This window comes from Hemicordylus capensis, chromosome 4 (genome assembly GCF_027244095.1).
Source record: "Hemicordylus capensis ecotype Gifberg chromosome 4, rHemCap1.1.pri, whole genome shotgun sequence".
Lineage (NCBI taxonomy): Eukaryota > Metazoa > Chordata > Lepidosauria > Squamata > Cordylidae > Hemicordylus > Hemicordylus capensis.
Genome location: NC_069660.1, coordinates 239,419,429 through 239,441,486, shown reverse-complemented (window position 1 = coordinate 239,441,486; position 22,058 = coordinate 239,419,429). Strand labels below are relative to the sequence as shown.

The following is a 22,058-nucleotide window of genomic DNA, read 5'->3' as shown; positions in this document are numbered from 1 at the left end:
CTGGGTTTAATGGAGAATTCCCAGTTAGCAACTGTGGCCCAAACTGCCTTTTACCGGTTTCAGCTGATATAGTCTCCTTTCCCCCAGATCACTGCCTAAAATGGCAGTGGGCCAGGTTGAAGCCCAGCTTACCCAGGGTGATCGTGCACACCTACCTACTGTTCATTCTACCTTGGTAAAAACCTGGGTAGAGGAGCTGGGCTACCCAGGTCTGGAGCTGCCAGGACTGGAGGGCTCCTGGTACAGCAGATGAAGGAGCTCTTGTTGGATGGATACGTTCAGTAAATTAATGGTTCTATGTTGGACAATGAGAATTACCAGGAGATATATGCTGGACAATGCTTATGTTCAATAACATAAGGCAGAACAGAAATGCAATTGCCCTGATTTGTATAGAAATTATATGTGCACTACCATGTATGATCACATGTGTCTGCACATATGTTGAAGGAAGGTCTGATTAGAAGCAGGTTTTTGAAACATGTACATAATGCAAAATAGACTCATGCACATTTGTCAGTCATGACAGTGTCCATGTAATGTCCATGTATCTCATGTGTACATGGAAGTCAGTTTAAGTTGTGTGACCTGGCCTTGAGACATCTCACACTAGGTACAGGCTTATCCCAGGGCATAGCCTGAGATGTTTTTTTAAAGCCTCTTTTCTGTCATTTAGGTCTCTAACAAGCATAATTGTCAGACTTGGCATTTAAACTCTTTTCTCTACTGCTGTCAAAATAATAAACTGCTTCCAAAAAGCTGTCATCTTTCAGAAAGAACAATCTAGGAATTAGACTAATTAGATCAATAGTGCAAACTAAGAAACTGGAGAAGGCCAATATATAGTCAGTACAAACCCTTCTCATGTGAAATATGAACTTCCTTGTTACAAGACAGAATAATAATACCACTCATTTTTAATAATCTCAGCCCTGTTTATTAAGGAAAACAATCTGTAGATACTCAATAGCCAATTTTCCTTCATTTTAAGAGGGGAAAAAAGATGCAGATAAACTGGTTGACAAAAAAGAAATTAAAACGTTTAAAGTCATTTGGAAACCAGAATTAATGAGCCTATAGATAGCCATGTATATACTCTGGCAGTGTCAAAGTTTAAAGATTGTCTCTAAAATTATCAATGTATAATCTTCAAATCCTGAGACTTGCAGAAAATAAGCTTTTGACTGATTTCTTATTTCAGGACCAATGCAAGAGACAATATATGACTTCTGGAGAATGGTCTGGCATGAAAATACAGCAAGTATCGTCATGGTGACGAATCTTGTGGAAGTGGGAAGGGTAAGAATGTTTTGGGTTTTTCATTGGTTCATCTTTTTAATGGTTTGCAGAAAAATCAACAATATGAAGGTATACTTGTTGCACAAAATATTGGGAATCAATGGAATGAAACTTTATTATAGTCAGCAGCTACCGGTAGCAATTAAAAATCAAAATCAAAAACAACAGGGCTGGGTAGTAGAGCATCATAACATATACATGCAGAAATCTCAATTACAATTAGTCAATTAACTCCTGTCTCAGTTTGCATGCTGTGGCACAAAATCTTGCCACCCCAGCTGGGATTGGTGCATACCGCTCTGCCAGAAGGAAAGAAACATAGTACTCATCTGATCTACCTGGCATATTCTTTAGAAGCAGCTCAGTCATAACAGTGGGAATCTTTTTGGTATTTTGCTGCCTTTCTCTGTGATAGACCAAGTACGGAAGGATGATCTCTACTCATAAGGAGATTTCTTTGATGGTTTCTAGTTACAGGGGTTGCTTCCACATTAGAGCCCTGCAGAGCTGATGAGACCCTGGCTGATGTCCTGACTAAGTTTACTGGAGTCGTACTTTTGAGAAATTTAGTCAGGCTGTCACCCATTGTTTTGCCACAATTAGCTGGAAGTGGAATTAAAACTGAGGTTTCAAATTATCTTTAATATCGTGCTTTATTATACATCAATGCCTTTCCCTATTGCCAAGAGTCTGCTATAGTGTTGTTTACTCACAAGTAAGTCATGTTCAGTAAACTGACAGGTTCAGCTTGTTTTGTTGCTTCTTGTTAAGCACAGCTGGGAGAGTAGTTATGAATGGCCCATCAATTACCCCATAGAATAGCCTCTCTTAATTGCCCTGTTTCTGTTCCAGGGTGGAGGAGAGGAGTTTTAATTACTGATTTCCTCTTTTTTTTTCTGTAGTGAAATGTTGTTGTTTCACTATAGCTAGACAGAGATAGCTATAACTATAGATAGACAGAGAGAGGTAATCAGTAATTAAAATCTTTCTCCACCCCCATGGGAACAGGCATTGATATCAGGATAGTTAAAAGAGGCTATCCAAGGGGAAATTAACAGGTTATTCATCTGTTACAATGGGGATTTGGAGGTGCTACCCTGCCCCTCTGGGATAAGAAGGGAGGGTTGTAAAGCAGGCAATTTTATTCCAAGTCAAGGAAAGACACAGCAGTAAACCAACAATAAAACTTTATTATAGAACATTAAAAGAGAACAGCACAAGACATGGGAGCATTCCTACGTGACATGGTATCGCATGTCAACTTGTGTGTCAAAACATTCATTTTCAAAAGATTTACACTTTTCGCTAATAAAAACCATAACTGCTATTAATCTAATGTGGATACTTGCATAAGAACTAAGAGTAGAACTTTGTTTAGCTTCTCTAATGGTAACTTACATTGAAGTTAGGAGAAACCAAGTGGCAGGACTTATGCTACCTGGGAGGCTTTGGGTAGCTGACCTAGGAAAGGCTGGGGAGAACCAGTTACCTTAAACTCTATGGAGGGGCCTATGTTCAGCCCCTCAGGCAGGGATATACAGATGAAGGCTGGCAAAGGATTCCGGGTTTGGGCCAGTTCAGTGGTTCACTGTAACTATGGATGACTTCAGGCACCCAGACCCAGGCCGAGGAGTCAGGGAAAGCCCAACCTACTCTTGGCCTCAAGCCCGCTTGCTGGCCAAGGTTCCTTCTTCTCACAAAAGGGTGAAGACATGGGAGAGGGGGCATCAAGAAGTGCTCCCATCTCTCCAGTCACAAACCTGGGGTCAGGTCTGGGAAGCCAGAGAGTGAGGGGAAAGTTGTTGCTTACCAGAGCTGTGGCTTTAGGTTTTTTCTGTAGATATGGAGAGGCAATGCACACCTCTGGGTTCCACAGTTCACATGCACTTTTATTTTCAGAAATTATGAAAGGTAGCTGACTTTTTATTTTAAATGGTCAACAAGAGTTGTTTTTTTATTTACTGTAGCAGCAGCACTGATGCAGATTGCGATGTTTAGAATGGCCTAAGGAGTAAGCTGTTCAATTTGCTTGTGAAAATCTCAAATGTCATCAACAATGTTGTCAACACCTCCAGAAAAAGTTCATTTATTAGCTGCCGAAAGAGTGGGAAATCATGGATATACTTTGTAGTAGCTAAAACAGTTATGATGCATGTTTTTAATTTCTTGGCCACACAGTAGTTTATAATTTCCCATGAAAAACAGATGTGTGAACTACAGCGTGATCCATTTCTTCCAAATATGAGTAAAAGTGTTGTTTGCAGCCTCTTTTATTGTAAATTCAATTTTCATTCTGTGTTTAGAATGGGGATTTTTGCCCATGGTTTATTGTGAGTTTAAATCCTACCGCTTAGACATCCAAGTGCCTGAGCCTGCTCACAAATCAGGCAACAGGACCACATTTGGACAATAACACAGTACAATTTGTGAGTGTAATTAAGTGTTGTTAGAAAAACACAAAGATGCAACCAACTAGACTGGCTAAAGGGTCAATCTGAGGCCATTTCAGACACTATGAATCAATACATTAATTTTGCCACTCACATTCGCTTTAAAGCAAGGAAGTTAAAACTATTTTATTCATATGAAACTACAGATACCTAAACCAAGAGCCATGTGAAAACCTCTTTCAGCAAAACACAATGGAGTACATAGCTCATTGTGAACTTTGTATCTTTGACAAAACCGCCATCTGATTTCTTCACCTGGCATCTCTATCGCAGCTTGCCATGCCACTACAAAACTTCTAAAAGTGAGTTGTGCTATAATTCACTTTGCTACAGGATTTATCTCTCATCAGTAACCCACAACACATTAAAAGCATTTTGTGCATTGATTCCAATGTTTCCTTCTAAGAACAAGAGCATACTGTTCATGGAATTTGATTTTTCTAGTTGTAGATCTAATACTACGTATCACAAAACCAATGCAATCTGTCATATTTTGTATTGCATATAACCATCTTGCTTAGCAAGAGTGAAAAATGACCGGCCTCGTTCCAAACCTATAGATCTTACTCATACAATAGCTCTTGCTAATGGTATCTATCACACAGGCAGGCAAGGATAGCCTGGAGCTTCTTTCTTCCCTAAGATTCCAGGGGAATGCAAAATATCTGTGCTGCAGTACATTTCTTGACCCACGCCTTCCCTTATATAAACCTCTAAGACTATTCAATGTTTCTGCAAAGGGCAAACATGCAACTGTTTTACACTGCAAATGTGAAAACATTAAGCATGATCCAATGCATGTTTACATGACAGCAAGCCAGTAACACTCTGTCCAGTGGGGCTTAACTGCAAGTAAGTGTACATAAAATCTGCTCATTTTATTAACAGGCAGACTGGGGCACTAAAGTGGGCCAATTAATCCCCGTCGGAATTGTAGCCTCCAAGAGACTGCATATTCCCTGTTTTCAATGGTGAATCAGTTGACATCAAAAAGCTAATGTGCCAACTGTGCTTCCTGTCTTCCACTGCCTAGGCACTTCGGGCTGTGATATACCTCAATAGTTTAAAAAAAATTAACTAGGCCTCTGTCTTTGAGTTTTCATTGAGTTCTTGTTTTTTACTTCAGTATTTTCAATATTTAGACAATAAGTCAGATTCCTGCAGAGCAAATGCTGTAACTTTTCTTGACTTAGGTTATATGTGTTTTTGTTGCTGCCGTTACCGTCCACTGCTACTTCTGTTATTTGACTTACAGATTTGTTTGGAGACCACCTGCTCATTTTAAATCCAAAAATTGGGATGCAGTGGCGGGGATAGGATAGCACTACTTCCCCCTCCCCCCCCCCCCGTTCAGGAAAGAGGAATACCTGTTCAGTATGTTTGCCACATAACATGTCATGAATTAATCATTAAGGGGGCGTATGTGTATTTGTTTACTTGGACTGGATAGTCATTAAATTTGTGCTCGGATATAGCTTTTGCCCTCGAGCTCTTTGCATCAGGATGGTTTTAATTGCAGGCAGAGGAGCCACCAGGAGGCTTTCCCTCATGCAGGCACCTGCTACGGATGATTCAGTCCCTTCATTCGCCTCTAGCAGGGCCTGGATACATCTGCCAATACCTGTCATTATCTGAGGCAGACTTGTCAAAACCCTGCATCCCTTCAAGCTCTCCTGAGTTCCAGCAAGGGACCCTTGTCAGTTTTCCTGGCACTTGCAGCCCGTTGTGCACCTGGTATTTAAATGGCAGCAAAATGTGTTTTGATTGTTTTCCTTCTTTAATGAACCTACCTGAGGGACATTTAGCTCTTTATCTAGTAGCATGTTACAGAGCCACTCACATTTACACGGCTTGTGTGGAGAGACAAAAAAACAAACCAACCAGCCCCCCAGCTTCTGCTATTATACTGATCCATCTGCCGTTAAGTCCTGTGACAAAAATCTGCAGAACTCCCCCAGGAGTGTTTTTTCTCTGATAATTTACACTAATGATTTCTAAACATATTTAGCCAGCTTTATGAAGACCTCATTAGAATGTGACTGAATACTAAACATGCAAACAGTGCTTCATTGTAATTTAGGATAGCCATTATTGAGCTGCCATGAATAATTCTTTGAAAAGTAATATGATGAAAGAGCTGGTTTCCACAGACTTTCCCCCTTCGCACAAAAAGTAGTTCTGGAATTGTTTTAGTTGATAGACAATGAGGCTGTTCACACGAGCAGCCCTACCTGGATAGGGCTGCTCATGTTAAGCACCATGATGGTGGCTGATTCCAATGCTACCTTGCCGGGTAACCCAGGAATTTTCCCTGGACTTTTACCTGGGTAGAAAGGCACAAGCGCACCTTTTACCCAGGTCCCTGGCCGTGTGTCTGGTCAGGCTGCACACAGAGCCGGATACCCAGCTTGAGGGGAAATCGCCCCATGCTCCATATGGGTTGTGTTTTCCCAGCCTCCAGAAATCCGCACTGCCTAGAGCAGCGCGGATCGTGTGGGCATGCGAGCCACACACCGCACACAAGGATCTGGATTGTCGGAAGGTAAGATCAATCCCCCCCTCCCCGCTGCCTTCCCCGCCAGGCTGCAATGGTAGTATGAATGACCTTAATGTTGGCTCAGAAAAGGATATGTGCAGATATCTTTGGGGAAAGTGTTGGGAAGATGGGCAATCTGAGGAGTGTGAAGCAGGGATTTAGTTTCTTTGGAAGTTTCAGAGGAAGGGACTGCATGGAGACCAATTATACTAACATAAGAACATCCCTGCTGGATCAGGCACAAGGCCCATCTAGTCCAGCATCCTGTTTCACACAGTGGCCCACCAGAGGCATATTCTTGCAGCCCAAGAAGTCCATGACCTGCTTCTGGGGTCAGGACCTAAAAGACTCTGCTGTTGCTACTACTTTTTTGCCTTCTACTTTCCCCCCTTTAAGGCGCGGCGCATGAACGCGCCTCTGGCTGGGTGGCAGGCGGCTTCTTTAAGTGTAAACGGAGCCAGTGCTCCATGCCGCCCAGCAGCCCCCGCAGCAGGGAATCACCTCCACCACTCACCTGGCTCCCACAGAGGCGAGCCCCCGCCAGCGGCCAGGTGAGTGGCGGAGGTGATTCCCCGCCACCGGGGCTGCTGGGCAGCATGGACCACTGGTTCCGTTTACACTTAAAGAAGCCGCCTGCCGCCGCCACCCCCGGAGGCCCGTTCATGGGCCGCGCCTTTGCCTTGTTTCATTCAGAGCACCAGCTCTAGTGTTGGCTGCACCCAAGGCAAGGCCCACATGACACTCACCACGTCCCCAATGCTGACAGCAGCATCAGGTGATGGGGCCAGCACCAGCTAACTGAACCCCTGATAACTGAACAAAGAGGGATCTTTTTGAAGTGGTTATATTTAGCAGTGGGAGAACTGGCCCTATCCAACCCCAGCACAGTGGCTGTTGCTGGTGGCTATCTTATGTTTCTTTTTTGATGGTGAGCCCTTTGGTGAAAGGAATCCTTTGTTTTGGTTTTGGTTTTTGATTCTGTCTATCTATCCACTATGTAAACTCCTTTGGGAACTTTTGTTGAAAAATGGTACATAAATGTTATGTACCAATAATAGTCCTTCATGCACCCCCCCACCCGCCCTTCCCTATTCCAGTGAGCTCTTTTCACTATCCAAACTGAAGCTTAAAGTGGTTGGTTCCTAGCTACATACAGAAAGGGTCCCCCACTGGGATGGCAAAGGACAGAGGAGCACAAGCAGTGCTGCCTCCTCATGTACCCCCTGCCCTTCCTCATCACTGATGGGATGCATTTTAAGCTTCAGGTTAGGTGGCAAAAAGAGCTCAGGGAAAGGCGATAGAGAAAAGCAGCAGGTATGTGAGGCAATGCCCAGGCAGTGGGGGGGGGGGGTTGAACCTGAGGCCATCACCTCATTTTGCTTCATTAAGGAAACTCCCCTGCTCGTTCCACCCTAAACTCAACAGGAGCCAGGTCTGATAGCAGAAAACAAGATAGTCACTGACCCCTGCTTTAGATCTTTCTTGGAACCTCTATCTGGGTGACCAATTCAATCCAAAGATTCCCCACATACTTCCACAGAAATCTTCTGGAAGTAGTATTTTATCTATCTTGCAATGCAATGAGAATGTATGCTTTATGTGCTCCCTTGGCCCACCAGATTTGACTAACGCTGTGCCCATGCAGCTAAAAAAAAGATGCACACTCAGTGCTGACTTCCCTGCTTCTGAGGTGTGGGTACTCATGTGCAGGTAGGCAATTTATGTCAGTTCCACCTTGTCCCAGAAACATTCCATGCAGCCCCAAAGTAGGCCCCTGAAGGCTGCACACCCCTCAGGGACCTACTTCCGTGTTGTATGGAGTGCTTCTGGCAATTAGTGCAATACTTTTTGAGTGCATCTGTATCAGGGCCCATGTTTTTAATGACAAAAATAAAACAATTTATTTCTGCCTGGGGTTGTAGTGACAAACAAAAGAAATAGGCTGGAACTGTTGGAGATGCAGCTCCTGATGACATCAACTCTTAGCACCAGCCGCCCTATTGACCTTTAGGGGCATTAGGGGTAGAAACAGCCAGTAAGGGCATTCCCCCTCTGACCATGCTTTCTCTCCTCTGATTTCCCTTTGTTAGACTGATAGTCTCAGGTTTCACTCTCTCTCCTGAGAAATAGACTTCCTTCTTCTCCCTTCCCTCTTCCTGTATGTAGTAGCAACCAAGCATGTAGGTCTTAATCTGTCCCCCTGATGGATTTCCTACACAAACTATTTTATTTGGAACTTTCATTCCATGTCTCCATGTCTTACCTGCGCACTTCCGCTGTAGCTGGGGCAGATCAAGAAATCTCCGTTCCCGAGCTCTCTAACCACAAGCACCATAGTAGAAGTGAGAATTGTGGCAAATTGTATGTGCAACTAGATATCTATTTGTTCTGTTTGTTACAGCAAACCTGCTGCCAAAGAGGCATCACTAAAAAAAAAAAAGCAAATAATGGTTTGCCGCCTCAGCTGTGGGAATTGCTGCAACTTTAAAAATATTTAAAGTTATTCAACTGTTCTAGACAAAATACTGAAAACAATAATGTAAGAGGAATCTGTATTATTCCTAAATTCATTTATCCAAATGATAATGTTGTTGTTTTTTAAAAAGTTTAAGAAACTGTAGTTTTCCAGTAGACATGAAGGCAAAAATGACTTGCAATAGATTGCTAAAACCAAAATGCTTTATTCAATTCAGCTGCTTAAAATCATCTTTAATCTGGCACATCAGTAAATAGGATAATTTATCTTACCAATCAGATCAGATTTCTGCTTTCTAAACATGCAACCCGAAATAACAAGTTGGCTTTATTCCATCATGCATAGCAGAAGAGGAGTCCTTAGGGGGAAGAATTGGCTGTTATTCTCCAGGAAGCTAGACAGTCTTTTGTAATCATTTAATAACAATGTCCCCAAATCAGCAGCACTTGTCTCACTGAGCAAGGCAGCATAAAACATGTGCAGAACATTGCCCTTTGTAACACTAAGAAAAGGTCTGATCAGTTCCCCATTTTTCTTATGTTCCTTTTTCTATAAAAGGTGGATACTCTAGAATGTATGGAATTAACAGAGATTCAAATCTTACGCTTTAGTAAGCCAATGCGGAGGTATCAGTTTGAAAAGTACAAATAAATGGTTTACAGACTATCCAAATAAGTAAAAATGTTTTCTGGCTCAAATGCTGAGAAAGGACCAGAATTCATTTGTCAGTATTTTGGAACTATGGCTTCAAACTCTTTTGTACACTCTTGTATTGTGCATAGATCATACATTCTAATTTAGGAACCCTCTAATTTATGTCAGTTTCAATTACTGAAGCAGAAGGAAAGCAAAGTTGGAACAGTCTTAATGTGTTACCTGGGACTGTGTTTTGAAATAATACTCCCTTCAACCCTTTTGAAGTGATTGTAAGCAAGGCCCTTTTGGGTAACTTCATTTTATGTATTGTATCAATCATATTAAATAGGAATCTAGCAATATGGCAGCTTGGATTCCTGTTCAGAGGAAGGACACCTCTCCCAAATGAGTCTGCTTTTGGAAGGGAGCTATATCTCCTGATGTTTGCTATTCTGGTGATGGTCACATCTCAGGGCAGTCTGTTGTCATCCGTCTAAGTCCTCTTATCACACAACCCAAAACATTCCTTTTGGACCTTCTTTTTGGGTTTTTGGCCCAGTGTGAGTAGCGGTAGTGCTACCCTTGCTGCTGTCAAGCAAGCCTCACTAAATCCCCTTGGACTACAGTCCTCTACTCCTCCAGACGGCTTCTCTTCATTTGCTCTGCTCCTGGTATGAAAAAGAGCCCCTAATATCTGCCCCGACTTTTAATCTCTCCTTTGACTTCTAAGTGATTCCAGGGACACATGTACCAGCTGGGCTGTGGCCTCATCAGGAGAAAGGGGAACAGGCCAGTGCCATGTTCAAGAGAATGTGCATCTTATTGTCAGTTGATGACAGTGTGTCAGTGTGTGTGTGACACACACGGCTTGTCCCCAGATACATGTAAAGGAGTTGCTAATGTTTGTTTGTTTGCTTCTTTGTTTTTATATAGTGCTTTACACAGAATAAAGAGAAGGTTCCCTGACTCAAGAGTCTCACAATCTTTTTATTTAAAAAGTACAGAAAGGACAACAGAGGAAGGGTAGGGAAATGGAGGTAGGGAAAAACAAAATGGGGAAAAATATTTTTGGTGGGCTGGAGATGGTTCAGCCAAAAGCTTCAGGGGAAAGATGGGTTGCAAGGAAGAATTTGAAGTAAGAAAGAAAGGATGGAAGAGGAGAAGACAATAAGAATAAGTTGTTCTAGTAAGAACTAGTTGGCCTACTTTCCTTTCACTGTCTCTACATCTGGACTAAATTGGCTACAAATCAAGATCCACACACAGGGACACTTCAAACAGTGAAGATTGTGATGATGTCATCCACCCCAATTCAAGATGGTGGACACGTACACTTTTGAGGCGCAATCTCTTGTGCCTCAAATGTTCATGTGTCTGCCATCTTGGATCGGGGTGGATGTCATCATTACTGCACTATTGTGGTATCCCTGTGTGACACTCACTACAGCTGTTCCAAATTTGGTTCAAATCGGTTAGACAGTCCTCAGGTTATGCCTCAAAAGTGTCACTTGTGCTTCAAAAGTTTATGAATCCTCTATCTTGGATCAGGGTGAGTGACACCACAAACTGCATCACTGGGGCATCCCTATGGTCTATTCAACTGTAGCAAATTTGGTTCAAATTGGTTAGACTGTCCACAAGTTAGTGTACTTGCACCTCAAATATTTGTGTCCACCTTCTTGAATTAGGGTGGATGACATCATCACAATCTTCCTCGTTGAAGTGTCTCTATGTGCCCCTACAGCTGTAGCAAATTTGATTTAAATCAGTTAAGAGGTTCACAATTTAGCTCACTTGTGCCTCAAAAGTTTATGGTTTTGAATCAGGGTGGATGACATAATCACAAATTACATCACTGAGGTGTCCTGTGTGTCACTCCCTACAATTGTACCAAATTAAGTTCAAATTAGTTAGACAGTCCACAAGTTAGCCCACTTGCACCTCAAACGTTCACGCATCTGCCTTCTTGGATTGGGATAGATGACATCATCACAAACATTGGCATTGAGGTGTCCCTATGTGTCCCTACAGCTGCAGCAAATTTGGTTCAAAGCGGTTCGCAAGTTAGCTAAGTTGCACCTCAAAAGTGTATTCATCCACCATCTTGAATCGGTGTGGATGGCATCATCACAAAATGTGCCATTGAGGTGTCCCTGTGTGTCACTCACTGAAACCGTACCTAGTTTGGTTTAAATCGGACAGTCCACAGATTAGTCTGTTTGTGCCTCAGATGTTCACACGGCCACCATCTTAAATTGGAGTGGATGGCATCATCCAACACCATGCCATGTGGGCATGTCTATGTGTCCCTACATCTGTAGCAAATTTGGTTCAAATTGGTTAGGCGGTTCACAAGTTAGAAAGGCTTAATACTAATGGTAAAGGCACAGAAAGATCTAGGAAAATTTTTCATAGTGGTACTTGTAGAGGACTAAATAGTACATTTGTCATCTTTTGTGCCCAAAATGCTTTAAGACTCCATTCCAGTTTTCTGGCACACACATTCCAAAGTTAATATTGATATGAAATATCAATTTGCATGGTTAATTTCACTATGGAAGTAAGGAGTTTGTTTTTAAAGTACCCTGTCCTAGACATTGTGCTAACATCCAGACTTTTGCCTTGTGTGTGCAATGGGAGATGGGTGATTTTCACCCCACCTTTCATCTGCAGCCTGCTGTGTTTCTCAAAAATATGTCCCTGAGAGTCTTGTGACCCTCAGGGATATATATTTTTGGAGGCATAGTGGGCTCCCCATGGGAAGGGGAGATTGAAAAAGGATGCCCATCCTGCATTGTGCAGGTGAAATGTTTTCAGCATGTGTAATGTTAGTTTGGATGTCAGCCCCTGATCTTAAGTTTCAGAAGAGCCTCCCAAATGGAAATGATCTTTATAACTTGCAGTCACTAGCTGACATGATACCAGTGTATGGAGCCATAATGCTGCACCCTGTGGCTGCTGCGTACTCCTAAGGCAGCCCCAACGCTGTTAAGCATGAGCAGTTGGGCAACCAGCACTACCACAATTTCCCCCATTATCACCAGCTGACACTACCACCCATTCTTAACAGTGTCAGGGATGCCTTAGGAGTCTGCAGCAGGCCTATGGTGCAGTGTTACAACTCCATAACTCTGTGCATCATGTCAAGCCTCTAAGACTTCTGTCTCTCTTATGTACCAGCAATGTTTGCTTAGCAGACAAATCAAAGTTGCTGAAGAAGAAGCATCCCAAAATATTCTAACGATTGTGCTTACTGTTTGTGATGTTAAATAAGGACATTGTTCCTAGTCTCCCACTGTCATTACAAGCATATGTTCAGTGACTAGCATCAAGACAAAATTACTGTGTAGGAGAACTTAATTTCATTAGGACCACTCAGGAGTAGCTTAATCTGAATGTTGCCCATTAAGTTTCACTAAAGAGGAAGCTATCATCCATGAGCCAGGCTGGACAGAACACAGAGTGATACTTAACCACTGTGTGTCATATATATCCTGTGTCAATGAGCTTTGGCAGCAGACTAGTGGAATTTGCTGGGAGGTCATGCACATTATACTGTAAGCATTTACTCTTGAACTGGTTTGTATGTGGGCCAGTTCATATGTGAAAAGACAGTCATGACTCCTACTTAGTTAACACTGGACTCAGTGATGTACATAAATTGTATGTGCTACACTGTTTTGCTGTGCCAAATGCTTTAGCGTTCAACAATTTTTACTCTTGATTTCCCGTTCTCAAAGCTGATTTTAAATTTACAAAAGGCAATACGAGTAATAGTACATAAAAGGTGAAGTGTGCCGTCAAGTAGATTTTGACTCCTGTGATTGAGACAACCACAGAGCCCTGTGGTTGTCTTTGGTAGAATACAGGAGGGGTTTGGCATTGCCATCTCCCACGCAGTATGAGATGATGCCTTTCAGCATCTTCCTATATCGCTGCTGCCCGATAGAGGTGTTTCCCATACTCTGGGAAACATACCAGTGGGGATTCGAACCTGCAGCCTCTGGCTTGCTAGTCAAGTCATTTCCCCGCTTCACCATAGTACATGCATCTACATATATCATCTAGCTGGACCCCAATGTGCTTAAAATCAGGCTTTAACATATGTTCTTCTTGAGCAACTTGTGCTTGATTGGAGAAGCAGTCAGGTTTGGAATGCAATCACCACTGCTTGAACAGAAAATCATTATTTCTGCATTGTGTTGTCAGCAGGGGCGGGACTGTAATTGAGCTCACGGGTTGTGCTCCTCCTGCTTCTAGGGCCACCTAGTGCCATTTTAAGTCCACTAGCTCCCCTCCCCTCCTTTGCCCGGGGACGTAGTGGTGCATTTCACTTAACTGGTGGCAAACTTAGCTGCCGCCAGTCTCTTGAATGCAGTGTGAGAGGAGGTTCCTGACCTCCCTTCACAGCATGGAGATCAAGTGAGCAGCAAGGGGCACTGCAGCCTCCCCTCTGGAAGCCGGGTTGGGAGCCCAACCTCCCTCCACAATGCGGAGATCAACTGAGCAGTGAGAGGCAGTGCAGCCTCCTTGCTGGATGGTGGGTCAGGAGCCTCATCCTCTGCTGCATTCAAGATAACAGCTGTAGTTAGGTTTGGCACTGGTTAAGTGTCACACACACACCCTGCTGGAGCGACATTTCTGGCCCTCACCACTAGGGTAGGGAGCATGCCACCAATGGCGGGTGGGGGTGGGCACCTGTCAGCCTATGCCCTCACTACACCACTGGTTGTAAGTGTCAAACAGCTGCAATCCAGAATATTGGTGCAGTGCAACAGATTTGGTTGGCACCACTGAACCAAATATGCAGCACAACATCTTTGCACACACGTTTCACTGCTGCTATTACACTGATTGCAGCTCTAAAAAGTTTATATAAGAATAATATGATAAGGTAACTGCTAGGCAGAATGGCAGGATAGATTTGTCCTACCTGCTTTGCACAACCTACTTACTGTAGCCACATCAGAGGCAAACTACACATTACAAGAAGCGAGCTATTAGCACCTCCATGCTTAGGTTATTTTTATCATATGTAGCAGCCAAAGGAATCCCAATCCAGATTAGGACTGCGGCAGGGACACAGAGTTACTTCCCTCCTCTGCCATGTTCTTGATCTAGACTAGCAGTTCAATTGCTGTTTACACCAACACACACACAGAAGCAGGGGTGTAGCAAGGTCAAGCAGGGCCGTAGCTAGGACAAGATATGAAGGTGGATCCCTGCCTCCTTCTCCTCCCCACTCCCATGCCTTTGCTGGCATGGAAATTGCCAATGACGTTGTGTGAAACCAAACATTATTCACACACCTTTACTCTTGCTCCTGTGTGAATATTATCACACATATTATCAGAAACTTGCTCACACATACTTGTGTGCACACATCCCTCTGGCTCAGAACTACTTCTTAACATATATACCTACTATCAACAATGCTTTTTCATCCATCCATCCGCTTGTTCGCTCTCTCGCTCTCGTTCACACACACACTCTCTCTCTCTCTCTCTCTCTCTCTCTAATCCTGCTTCCAAGAAAAGCCATATGACTGTGTGCCTGTTTTAGCATGCTCAATAATTTCATTTAATCTAAATTAAAATTAGCATGTGTAAAAGTGTCTATCCTGTGACCTCATATGAGCTATCAATATCAAGTCTACTACAGATGACCAGTAAGTAATTTTAAATGCTCTTTGCAGCTACAAGATTGAGTTAGCTGCCAGTTCACATATTAGTATCACTTGCAGATGTAAAGAAGTATAAATTGCCGTACTTACCCATTGCGGCTTACCACTTCAAGGTATATGACCAACTCTCAATTTACTTTGACAACATGTGGATATGTGCTTGGGAGACATCCCTGTGCCTTAAAAATGCATGAAAACATAAAGGTCATGCCCACGGCTGTTGCTTGGGCAGGGGAGGTAGGCGGGGGGAAGGCAGAGTTGAACCTACCCTCCCCCCCAAGATGATCACTGAGCTTCTCTTTGGCACGCCATCACGCACCCACACTATCTGTGCTGCTCCTGGCACCATGGATCACTGGAGGCCGAGAAAATGAGTGGATCTTGGCCTCCAGGAATCCCGAAATGCACCACACAATCAGGACAAGTGCATTGGGGGAATCCCCCGTGAGTCAGGTGCTCTGTGTACACATGGTCCCGGACCTGGGTTAGAGGATGCAAGAGCACGCTTGACCCTCTAACCCAGGATAAAGGTCATGTCAAAACGTTGGGCTAGCAGCAGAGGCAGTGCCGGAATTGGCCTAGATCCCGGCACTGCACACAAGCAGCCCAACCCAGGCTGGGCTGCCTCCTACCCCTTTGCCAGAGAGATGGCATCAATGTAGGATGGTTGTGTTACCAAAGCTGGAGAAAGATTCTGTCTCTCTTGGGATCCTACAAAATGACAAGTTGTTCATTACTATTCTAGCCAAAAGAGTAGGTTACATGATTCTCCACATGTTCAATTGATGCATCAGACAAGGCAGCATTGTTTTTACAGTTTACTGAGCTTTGAACTCTTAGCTATTGTCATCAGCCTCTCCTATATAAAGGATCTTTTCTTTTCCCCCCTCAAATTCAATTTTTATTAATTTTAGCAACCGTAATATTATCATTCATTACAAATACACACAAAAAAGGTGGACTTCCCGCTCACATTTCTTCGTGAATCATCAACTATAAAATTTACCCTTGCTATAATAATAATTCAAAACATAAATTCAAACCCTTACAAACATAATTAATCCAGCCAACCTCCGATTTTTACTAAATTTCAAACCCTGCTGTCAAGTCCATAGTAGGAAAATAATTCTTTAGATACAACAAAAATGGTTTCCAATCTTCTTTAAAACATTCCAAGTTTTGATCTCTTAATAGTGATGTAAGTTTTGCCATCTCCGCATATTCCAACATTTTTATCAGCCAGTCTTCTTTTGAAGGCAGTTCACTGGTCTTCAATTTCTGTGCATATATAATTCTAGCCGCCGTAGAGGCATACACAAAAAATGTTAAATTAGTTGTAGAAATTGCACCTTGTGTTATTCCCAGCAGGAAGGATTCTGGCTTCTTAGGAAATGTCATTTTAAATATTTTCTTTATATAAAGGGTCTTTTCAACTTATTTGCTGATGGTGTTGCTCTAATATTTTCCATCCAAAAATAAGTCATCCTAGAATTATTGTATTTAATTGATCATTTTGGGAAAGTAGCAGGCTTACATAAAATCACAACTGTTTTGCCTAAATACCTCCCAAGAGGACCAGGATTTGATTAATATTATCAAGGGACTTTCTTTCTGTAAATCCAGTCTTAAGTAGTTAAGGATTAATATTACTAAGGAGACTTCTCTGTTACTGGCTAGGATTATGGGGAGGTAATTAAGCAGTTAAAAAAAGATATTAAAAAGTGAGAAAAGTTCAATCTATTCTGGCTGGACAGGATAACAGCCATTAAAATAAAAGTCCTTCCCAGAAAGGAAAGGAAATTTTCATTTTTCAAACTCTTTTTATAGTTTTTCCTCTGTAAAGATTAAGAAATGGCAATTATGTTGGATAAAGTGTGTCAATAAAAAACTCCTATCAATAAGAGTGTGAAATATGAATTCTCAAAAGGAGTGTTGTTCCAGACTTCTGAACAAGGTGGTCTGGGAGTTTCTAATTCACCATTTTAGTATGATGCATTTTAGCTCAGGCAATTAAATTTCTTATGAAGTGCTGACTCCCAAAGATGGATTTCTGTGGCGCTTTCACCCACTCATTTCCTGTTAAAAAGCCAAGATTGGTTGTGATGGCTGTACCAACCGATCTTCCAACTTCCTTGAAACTTCCACTGAGAAGAGGGTTTCTCAAAACTTATTTCAAACCCCAGGTTGACCCAGTTTATTCCAAGGAATTTGGTTAGAATAATTTAGATGTCACAACTGATCTTGAATTAGAATTCTTCCAAGGCTCATTTAGAATTCTTCCAGGGCTTGCAGGGAAGGCAGACAGGGAAGCGTGGAGCACATGCTCTTGAGACTTAGGATGTCACACAGAACCAGGGGCAGATCTAGCAGGAATTTACAGGAGTGCCACAGGAAATTTTTTTTTCATTAAAAAAAAAAACAGTGGGGCACTGCTGCTTCAATGTGGGGTGGTCAGGCACAGGACTAGAGAGAACCTGACTGGCTGAAGCACAGGAGCGGATATGGCACTGGCAAGCAGTGCAAGAGGCACTCATGATCATCCTACCCGTGCTCGCTCTTGGCCTGGCTGAAATGGGGAGAGCAGATTCTAGGCACTGCAGGAGATGGAGGAGGAGTGCTGCAGGTGCTGGTGGTGAGGTGCGCACTGGCTCTCTGGAGCTTGTTGCAGTCGTGCTGCTGCCTCATGTGTACAGCGTGAAGGAAGAGAACTGGAAGGAAGAAGCATAGTACACCAGAAGGGGCAGGGCAAAGAGGCATGTGCAGGCATGCTGCTGGTCTGGACTACAGCTGTGTTGCCTCCGACTTTGATAGAGTTGCACTTGGTCCACCGTTGCTGTGCCAGCCTGGGACAGGGGAGATTCCTTCCAGGAGCAGGGGCATAGCTATAATTGAGCAGATGGGTTCAAAGAACCTGGGGCCCCAAGCTCCAGAGGGACCCCCCCCAGCTCGACCCCTCCCTATTTTCTTCATTATCTCCCTCAATCTGAAGTGCCACTGGGGAGAGGGTGAACATGGGCCCCCTCTGCCCTAGCTATGCCCCTGGCCAGGAGGTGGGAGGAGACAGAATTTTTGCAGCGGGTGCCAGAACACCCTGGCACCCCCTACTGGACCCACCCCTGCACAGAAGCAAGATTCCATGTGACATCTGAACTGGCCCAGTATATTATGAAGTTTATAGTATTACATAAGAATAAATATAAGATGTTTTAAAAATAAATGCTGGCCTGTTTTTTCTCTAGAGCATTGGTTGTTATTTGAAGGAGTGATGAGAATAGCTTACAGTTTGAATCTTTAAATAACCTTTTTTTTGCCAATCCCCCTAATTCTCTTCCCCAGTGGTATCACATAAGCAGATGATAAAGGAGCGCTGGTCCTTTAAATACCATAAGCCGCCTGCAATTTAAAGCCAGGCCTTCCAGCAGCTGAGGTGGAATCTTCAGCCTCCAAGGTTTCACTCAGGTTCAGCTGCTGTACCTGATGGCTTGCTTGAAGTCTGACAGTATTCACTCTGGTCCTCTATTCACGCACTAGCCTTCCTCCAAACCACCGGCCTCCAGCCAGTGATGACACCCTTCACTGGTGAGCAGTCTTCCTGAAGGGAAACAGGCATATCAGCTCCCAGTGATCAGCCACTTGCCCACCCTTCCTCCTCTGACTCTGTCTTTAGCTTTCCCTTCAGCCTTTTTCCTAAAGTTTTGGTCCCACATTGAGACTTCCACGCATTCTCCCTTAAATCTTTCTCACAGGCCCTTATATATATTTTCCCCTCCCACCAATGGAATGTTCAGAGCCTCATCCAATCTCTGGGAGGATTCTGCTTAGTCACTTTACCATAGCTTTGGCCACAAGTGACCAATTGTATTGTCCAGAATCTATCTATCTATCTAATTCTCTAAATCCTAATCCTGTGTGTGGCTGCTCTCGCAAGAGTTCACGAGCAACTGCCGGAAGTTGCGAGAGCTGGTGAGGAGGGAGGGAGGGAGACTGGGGAGGACAGGGCTCCATTGCGAGCTGCTTTGTGAGAGTTGCGAGAGCTGGCAGGGAGGGAGGGAAATCGAGGAGGCGGCGGAGGCAGAGCCATTGCGAGCTGCCAAGGATGGCTGAGCAGGTGGCAAAAATGAAGCCTCTGGCCTCACAAGGAAAATGAGACCTGGTGGGAGGAAGTAGAGGGGAAGCAGGTGGTGCCACTGCAAGCAGCTGACAAAAATGGGCCACTGGGCTCCTCATGAGGAGGAAGAGATCTGGTGGGGGGGTGAGGAGGTGGTGCCACTGCGAGCATCCGAGCAGGCAGCGAAAACGGAGCCGCCAGCCTCCTCACAAGGAGGATGAGAGCTGCCAGCGGAGAGGACGGTGAGGGAGACTAACTGAAGGGTTGGGGGGAGAACTGGCTGAGCCCTGAAATGGAGAGGGAGGGAGGGAGAACTAGGGGTGCATATGCTCTGTGCCTGGTTTAGCTAGTTTTAAATATTATTCTCTAGGGCGTACCCATGGCTGATCCCATGTGTGGCAGCTCCCGTAAGAGTTTGCGAGCAGTTGCCAGGAGTTGCGAGAGCTGGCAAGGAGGGAGGGAGACTGAGGAGGAGGAGGCAGCACCACTGTAAGCTGCCAAGGATGGCCGGGCAGGCAGCAAAAATGTGGCCACTGGCCTCCTCGCACAGAGGACAAGAGCTGGCGGGGGATCGAGGAGAAGGCGGCAGCGACGCCACTGCAAGCAGTCGGCGAAAACGGGCTTCCAGGCTCCTTGCGAGGAGGATGATTGCTGGTGGGGGAGGATGGAGGTCAAGGAGTAGGAGGCGGTGCTGCCACTGCGAGTGGCCTAACAGCTGACAAAAATGGGCCGTCGACCTCCTTGCGAGGAGGATGAGAGCTGCCAGCGGGGAGGGAGACTGGCTGAAGGGATGGGAGGAGAACTGGCTGAGCCCTGAAATGGAGGGGGAGGAAGGGAGAACTAGGGGTGCAGATGCTCTGCGCCTGGGCCAGCTAGTTTTAAACAAATAGCCAATCCTTTGTAGAGCACAACCCACCCACCCCCATTTCTTTGGCCCTATCTGTTTTAATGGGACTCTGCTGTAAGCGTACAGCTTTCTCAGACCTCTAGCTATTGACATAATGCCCCTAGTAAACAAAGTGGCTGCCTAGCAACAGCTATAACAGTAGCCAACCACTAACAGAGGTCTTACTATTATAAACATGCATAGGCTCATAGACCCAGCTCAGACGTACAAGTTAACTGGCGTTAAGCATGGCCGTGGTTTCAGTTCTTAATGCCAAATCACACTGCAGATGTTCACCAAACTGTGGCCAGCCAAACTCCAGTTGAAGGAAAGGAGCGCCCCTCCCTGCTACTCAGTCGCTGAGACACATCCCCACCGCCCCTATGGTTGGAGTTTGGAACAGGCACGAAACTGTAGTTATAGCTGAGTCAGCATTCAGGAGTAATGCTTTGGCAGCAGAACCTCAGATGTTGGTGGAGAAACTTAAGAGATAACCAAAGGTTCCAACTGGAATTTGGTAAGGCAAACTGGAGTTAGTTTTTGGCCCATAATCACGGTTCCGGGCATTCAGGCATACTGCAGTTACAACCTCAGCCAGCTAACTATGGTTATCTTGTACGTCTGAACTCAGCCACAAATTAACACCGTAGCCCAGTCAGGCCTTTAGACAAGCAACCTGTAATCTCTGCATATAAACAATAACAAATATGTTTCTTTGAATCAAATAAAGCCAATTTCTTCACAGGGTGTCACTAAGTAGGGCTTAAAATTTTATTCAAAGATTAAAAACCAGAATCTTGCCAGCTGTTCTCAATCTAAAGTCAGAAGATGAAGCCCAACTGGTTTCAACTATTCAAGATACAGCACTTCTCTGGAAATCAAAAAATAATCCAGCAAGCCACACATTCACTTAGTTTGAGCTTTTGGTGAAAACAATATCCATTTAATTAAAAGCCTCATAGCAACATTTATCCCCTCTCCACTGACTCTTCCAGCTCTAATCTAGGCTTGAGAATAGCGTGGAAGGCAGACATAGGCAACAATATTAGTCCAGAAGAGTGGGAAGGCATATGGTTGAAACAGCCTTTTAAAAATACTGTATTTCTGCAGAATAAGGGAGAGTTTATTAAAGTTCATTCATCACAGACATCTGTCTTCATTGAAGCTGCACTACATTTGTAAAATTTTATATCTGTTGTGCAGGAGAGGGATTCTGGTTGCTAGATCTTTATATTAGATGATAATATAATGAAATCAAAATATTCTGTATTCAAGTCTATAAAGAAGGAAGATTATTCACCACACTTTAAAATCCTCCCCCAATCTTGATGTATTTTGGGAATGATACATTTCAGGATATAGCTTTATCTAACTACAACTAGTTATTTGGCTGTAATCTGCCTGTTATCTACGCCATGATTGATATGTAGGTACATTGTAATCTTACCTTCCAAAACTATTATCTTGGCTATAATCTCTCCAAATTTAAGGATTTACTTGCTTTGTACTTTTATGTCTGTTTTTGTTGTAAGACAGAAAAAACTATTCAATGAAAACATTGCTTAAAAAAACCTTCACTTAAATAGAAGTTTCCATTTCCTTCAGTCAGTAAGTTGCTCAATACTACATGGAAGCTGACATAAATTCCAAGTGAAGAGCAATAAACTAGGGATGTACCAAAATGCAATTCAGCTGTCCGAATCATGGGCACCTCCCTTTAAAACTGAGGGCTTACACAGCCCCTTTAAAGCAGAGGAGAGCAGGTCCGTACCTCCTGCTCCTCCACTCGCTGCCAATTCCGCCATTCCCCCCTCCTCCCCCCCGCAGCTACACTGGCAGGGTAACTCCCAGCTGCCCGTGCAGTGCCAGCTCATAAATGGCCCCTGCACATGCACAGAGGCCATGTACATGCTGATGCTGGGGCAACTGGGAAATGCCACACTGGTCTACGGGCATAGCTGGGGAGAGCTTCGTGATGGTGGCG

At 43.9% G+C, this 22,058-nt stretch overlaps 1 protein-coding gene across 13 annotated transcripts in view; it reads left to right on the top strand.

Annotated features, from left to right (window-relative positions):
- Positions 1-22,058, top strand: part of PTPRM (protein tyrosine phosphatase receptor type M) — a 665,945-nt gene that overhangs the window by 617,819 nt on the left and 26,068 nt on the right. For all 13 annotated transcript variants that reach the window (XM_053243122.1, XM_053243114.1, XM_053243112.1 and 10 more), the window contains one exon: positions 1,202-1,299. In XM_053243122.1, coding sequence (XP_053099097.1) covers positions 1,202-1,299 — 98 coding nt within the window. The remainder of the gene's footprint in view (positions 1-1,201; positions 1,300-22,058) is intronic.